Source organism: Gymnoscopelus microlampas (assembly GCF_963454915.1).
Source record: "Gymnoscopelus microlampas genome assembly, chromosome: 17".
NCBI lineage: Eukaryota > Metazoa > Chordata > Actinopteri > Myctophiformes > Myctophidae > Gymnoscopelus > Gymnoscopelus microlampas.
Genome location: NC_139954.1, coordinates 26321527 through 26327944, shown reverse-complemented (window position 1 = coordinate 26327944; position 6418 = coordinate 26321527). Strand labels below are relative to the sequence as shown.

At 41.6% G+C, this 6418-nt stretch overlaps 1 protein-coding gene across 1 annotated transcript; it reads right to left on the bottom strand.

Annotated features, from left to right (window-relative positions):
- Positions 1–3219: 3219 nt before the first annotated feature.
- Positions 3220–3997, bottom strand: LOC311064125 (gamma-crystallin M1-like; the record flags this gene model as incomplete). The annotated part of the gene is made up of 2 exons (XM_084083891.1): positions 3743–3997; positions 3220–3507 (listed from the first exon to the last, which is right to left on the bottom strand). The coding sequence occupies exons 1-2, from the start codon at positions 3944–3946 to the stop codon at positions 3220–3222; spliced, it is 492 nt and encodes a 163-aa protein (XP_083940017.1). The 5' UTR covers positions 3947–3997.
- Positions 3998–6418: the final 2421 nt, after the last annotated feature.

Below are 6418 nucleotides of genomic sequence, written 5' to 3'. Positions count from 1 at the left end.
GGATACTGGCAATACTGGCAATATATATTTATATTGGTGTTACACGGTAGTGTGAACAATAAAATAGCCAAAGGCTTTGGTTCTAAACAGTGACCAGAAATGGGGAAATACCACACAAAACCACACAGTAGGCAGTAGTACAAAAAGTCAATGTTCGTTTATTCAACCTAAAATCTAATAAAAAGACAGGGCAGTGACTTTTGAGGGGAATGCAAATCAAAAAAAAGCTAAAAAAAAGTTCGGAAACTTAACTTCGGTCAATTATATCTCCACTTTAATAATACCAATTGGTATTGTGTTTTATATCATTTTTATCGTTGATTGGTCACCTTTACAACGAGGTACAGCTTGTAAGGATCGGGCATTCGTGGAATGAGCAACACAGCTAAACGTGTGGGTAGCGCCTCCAAAACATTTGCCAAAATCACCCAATATGCTTCTCTTGGTAATCGCTCTTGTTTTGAGCAACCTGCCAGCACACACCTGCTAAGTGGTGTGTGCCAGTAGTCACAGGTGTGTGACTGCCTCACAGGTGAGTGACTGGCACCTGAACATGGGTTCTGCAACTTTGTTGAGTTGGAGTGTGTATGCTCCAAGCAGCAACACTGCCCCCATGGAAAGATGCCATGTTTGTCCCTTCAGGATGAGGCCTGTGCAATAGGGCAAGTGAAGCTGGTGTTCGGTTATGCAGAGTGACAGCATTATTTGGTGTCAGCCCAGGTACCATTTGTAAACTTAGAACCAAATGGTGAAGTCAACAAGGAAGACAACAACCCAAGACCCCTTGCTTCACTGAGGAACCATAGATTTACAGGCCAGATTTGCACAACGGAACCGAAGACAGATGTCAAAGTTGCAGGGCCCATGCTCAGGTGCCAGTCACACCTGTGACGGCACACACCTCCCTGCAAATGGTACCAGGGCTGACATCAAATAATGCGTAATCTGTGTAACGGAACACCAACTTCACTTGCCCTATTGCACAGGCCTTATCCTGAAGGGACAAACGTGGCATCTTTCCATGGGGGCAGTGTTGCTGCTTGGAGCATACACACTCCAACTCAACAAAGTTGCAGAACCCATGTTCAGGTGCCAGTCACTCACCTGTGAGGGAGTCACACACCTGTGACTACTGGCACACACCTTTCAGCAGGTGTGTGCTGGCAGGTTGCTCGAAACAAGAGCGATTACCAACAGAAGCATATTGGGTGATTTTGGCAAATATTTTGGAGGCGCTACCCACACATTTAGCTGTGTTGCTCATTCTACGAATACCCGATCCTTACAAGCTGTACCTCGTTGGAAAGGTGACTAATCAACGATAAAAATGATATAAAACACAATACCAATTGGTATTATTAAAGTGGAGATATAATTGACCGAAGTTAAGTTTCCGAACTTTTTTTGAGCAGTTTAGTTCAATGGCCAACTTTTCAAAAGGGGGGGGAGTGTCTTCAGAGTCGTCCACTTAGTTCCATAAAGCACTGTAAGATACAGAGTCAATTAGTGCCACAGGTTCCAGGATAACATCCCATTCAAACATTCAAATGTCCGTTGCCAGTAACATCCAATGGTAGCAGTAAAGTGTCTTGTGCCAGGAATATCCAACTACAGTAGTGCAAGTGGCAATACATGGGTTTGTACTTCCCTTTCCATTGGGGTTCAGTTGGTTCCTGCCTGAGGCCCGTCCTCCCTCCTCTGTCCTTGCTGGGGGTCTGTGCACGTCCGTGGTCTCAACACAATCTCGCTTGCTCTGCAGCAGTGGCCTTTTTATAGCAGAGCCTACCAGCCTGGCACCAATTGCAGCCTGCAACAGTGATTAGCTCCTGCCCTGCACCTTTCCAATTGGGGAGGAGTCCTGCATGCTGAGCTATTACAGCATTAGACTGGCTTTCAAATCACTGCAACTCAAAATAACATATTAAAGTCAAGAAAACATGCACACAACGTCAAAAATAATACAAGCCAGCTAAATAAATAGTCTGTCAGCATGACATTGGCAATACAGGATTTAGATAGCATGTTATCAAATCAAATCCAATCCACTTTATTTATAGAGCACATTTAAATCACATCAAGGCCCTGGAGCGCTTCCATATTGGATGCCTACAGCGCATCCTGGGCCTCACCTTGCGTGATCGAGTGCCTCATACTGAGATACTGGCAAAAACAAGCTGCCGGAGTATCGAGGCTACAATCACCCAGCACCAATTGCGCTGGCTTGGACATGTGATCCGGACGCCTCAAGACCGACTACCTCGCAGAGTGCCAGCTACACCATGGCCGGCGCTTGGCAGGGGGGCCGAAGAAGAGGTATAAGGACCAGCTAAAGACACTGAAAAAGTGCAAGATCAGGCCTGAGGACCTTGAGGCTGCTGCTGCTGACTGTGACTCGTGGCACTCACAGGCTGGAGGAGGACAGGACTGCCAGAAGCCACCTACAAACTTACCGTTAAGGACATAAGTGGACGTCCTCATCGGATTCGATGGACAACCATAAGCAAGTAAGTACTGTAAGCAACTGTGTGTGTGTGTGTGTGTGTGTGTGTGTGTGTGTGTGTGTGTGTGTGTGTGTGTGTGTGTGTGTGTGTGTGCGTGCGTGCGTGCGTGCGTGCGTGCGTGCGTGCGTGCGTGTTTTCTTGCTTTTTGGACTAGGCCTGAGATAAGTTGTGTAGGACAGGTCGATTAAAGTTACCGGTAGAGCAAATTCAGAATTCCTTAGCCAACCTACACATATGCCACGGTGACTTAATTGACACATCTGACGGTGAGTCTTCCTCCTTCTGGCTCTCGAAGCCAAACTCCACTTCTTCAGGTCTGTCCCTCCCATACTTTACACTTACCTAAATGCCATCCCTCTATCTTTCAGATGACTTGCTTCACTATTTGTTGATTGCAGTGTTGGTGGTCTAGGTATTTAATCTAGCCTACTATTACAGTCATTCTTGTACTCAAGTCTCAATGGATAAATAGCAGCAGATATCATATCACTAAGATTTGGAAATGAACCCATGAACCCCTTTCTTAATCTTACTGTGTGAATACATGCATTAGAACTTCTGAGTTGAATGTTATACTTTTGTGTTCCGAGAATTAATTGTTTGAGCTATTGCAATCAAAGACTAAAGACAAAACACCGAAATAAATAAAGCATTAGACACATCACAGTTACGAATGTTACAAATGACTTATGACATTTATTTACTCATAAACTACGGTCTAGCACATATCAGTGATGCGCTTCATGCTCATGAACTTCATGTTGCTCATTCCACTTCCCATGTACATCTCCCTGAAGCTCCTGTACTCTCCAGGCCTCATGTACCACATCCTGCCTCTGTACTGGGGCTGCTCGTACATCAGCCAGTGGCCGTCCATCACGTGGCAGGACTGGCAGTCGTTCATACGGTAACGGTCCATGATGTTGTCACAGTCATCCATCAGCTCGTACATCTGACCACCGAAGTTCTCCCTCTCGTAGATCCTCATCCTGAACTGGCCTCTGTACTATAATGCAATACGAGGACATTATGACTAACAAGCATTGCTACACTATCACTTATAGTACACGTTTGGTGGTGACATTATGTCTTTTAAGATGTTTTTGATTCAGGCAAATGAAAATAAAACACTTTAAGATGTTTCCCATCAAACCTTAGATGAGCTAAATTCCTGGTCTAACATGACAATCTTTTCTCTACTGTAGTTAAAATGACATGGTAAACATCACAAAGTTTCTTACCTGGGGGATCATTCTGCAGGACCTGAAGTTATCAAAGGTCAGTCCCATGCTCATCATGCGCTGCATGTCACTGTACTCTCCCCTCCTCATGAAGAACTGCTGGCCCATGAAGTTTGGTCTCTCAAAGACCATGAAGCAGCCGCTCTCCACCCTGCAGGAGTGGCACCTGCTCAGGTAGGAGGACATGTCAGAGCAGTCGCTCATGCACTCATAGGAACGACCCTGGAAGTTCCTGTCCTCGTAGAAGACGATCTGAAATGGAGAAAGTGGGGCAGATCTTAATTACATAATGGTTATAGTTTTGAAAGTAAGTTTAGTAGCCTCACTTCCAACAATTATAATGACATAAATTGAATTGGTGTAGCTAAATATTGTTTTATCTAATTGCGTTGGATTTTTTTTTTTTTTTTATATTTCAAAATGTAAATACAGGTTCCTTTACCTTGCCCATGATGGTGGTTTAGGTGGTTGCACAGTGGATGGATCAACTTGCTCTGCCAACTCCATGATTCTGGGTCCATTTTATACAAAACCCAGGGGCCATGTTGTGTTGTTATTCAAATGCACAAAGTTGATGAATTAGCAGTATGACTTTTGCTGAACGGTGCCTATAAATGTGTAACAATAGATGTCCATCCATACATTTCTGGCAGCAATGACCTCATTGTCTATTAAAGCATAAGCATTGTGTGTCACCTACTATGAGTGAGAACATTCTCTGTTCTGTACAGTATAGTACAGTATGTGGTCTGATAATCACTAATGGAAAGTACAGTACATGACCAGAGGGCACCCACATCATCTCTGCTCAACCCACAAGAGATCATAAATTAAAATAGTAGGTATGCTGCCCTAATTATTGATTCTACTATGTCACCAATTCAATTTATGTAAATTCCAAGAATCTTCTTATGAATTTTCCAAAGATGATATGTGATTTTATGATAACTTAATTTGACTGAATAGTCTAATTGTGCAGATATACTTGAGTATACAAATTCATTGCCAGTTGGTCCCTCATGACAAGAAATATTATGAGAAATTGATAAGCTGGGATTTTCTGAATGAATGTCTTTTTCAGTAAGTAAAGAATTGCTATATGTAAAGAATTGCTATATAAAAGGCAACTATTGATATACAGTAATGCTCCTTATGATGTTTGAGGTGGCAATATATTTTTGCAAAGAGCAATATTTAAAGAATTCAAAATAAACCTACATTTGAGAGTGTATGCTGGCCTACTCCAACATAAATACCATGAACTTGCAGAATATTGTGCTTATAAAAGTAGGGTGTGAGACAAGGTGATAATTAAAACCTTTAGGCTTTTAAACTATTATACTATTGTATATTTTCTTACAGTAATTTAGCAACAAGTACAGGTATGTGTCTCAACAACCATTAGTTATGAACTATAGAGACATTAATGAAACGAAGAATGTCACTGACATTATTCTGTTTCAATATTTGTATTAAACAAAAATGTAGACGATGCACCACAAGCATGACAACACATAGGGCACAACATAACACCACATAACAATACAATAAAGACATAAAAACAAAAGGAACAAATCATAAAATAAAATACCTATTCACTCCAAATACAGCCTATATAACAATCATCACAATATTGCTGCCAGCAACACCTCTCTCTTATACAGCTGATAATATTTTGCTCTGCACCTGTCCACAGTGAGCACGTCACATTTACTCTATAACCTCTTATACTTTGATAACCAAATTTAAAATACCATAAGGGCCATTGAAATTAGGGCCCCGTGAGAAGATGATACTGGGCTCCTTTAAACGTAATAACATAAAGATGAAATTAAAGAACCGGAGTCAACTACTTCTGATGGGGTGGGGTTCTTCTGTCAGTCAAATTTGTGTAAAATTGATATTTGTCATCACAGATTACATTCTTTATAGTGGTGTTTCTTTAGTTCAGTTTCAGTTTGTTTTTTATTATAGTGCAACATCACCCTAAGGGGTCTCTTATACACTTCACAACAAATCATACAACACAAAACACAATAAGCAAAGATTGAATACACAGTGTAAATGTGCCTGCACGTATGATCAAACAATCAATATGCTTAGATCAATATGCTGATAAGACTATGGTTCATGAAAACTCCTTGTCCACCGACATGTAGCCGTTGGCCCCTTTAATATTAATCGCTTTTCACCGCTTTATGACAGCCCTGCCCGTCAATGTTCTCGTAGTGTCAAGATACTGTGCAAGGATATTTTATGTTCAACTACAGGCTGAGACATGCCAAACATTGTAAAATGGGATGAGGCCTCTCTGCTTGGCACATAGGGTTAATGGGTTAAGCTCTTGTGATAGACTGGAATCCTGCTCAATAGGTGTCAAGCTCCCTTTTCTGTGAACCATCTTAACTTAAAGGCTTAATTACTTCACCATTGCAGACACAACTGCAATGGTGAAAGGTCGCAAAGTGGGTTAAAGGTTGCAAAGTAAAAGCATTGCAGTACCCCACTAAATGTATGTAGCCTATCATTAATGTACTTTTGATACACTAGAGAGAGATGAGAGGCAAGGAGACAATCTTAGGCAAGCAAAGAAAACAAATTCCAAAAGCTGGTTAAAAATTCAACATCTTTAATAAACTAAAGGGTAGGTATTTACAGCAAGTATTAGCAAAATGG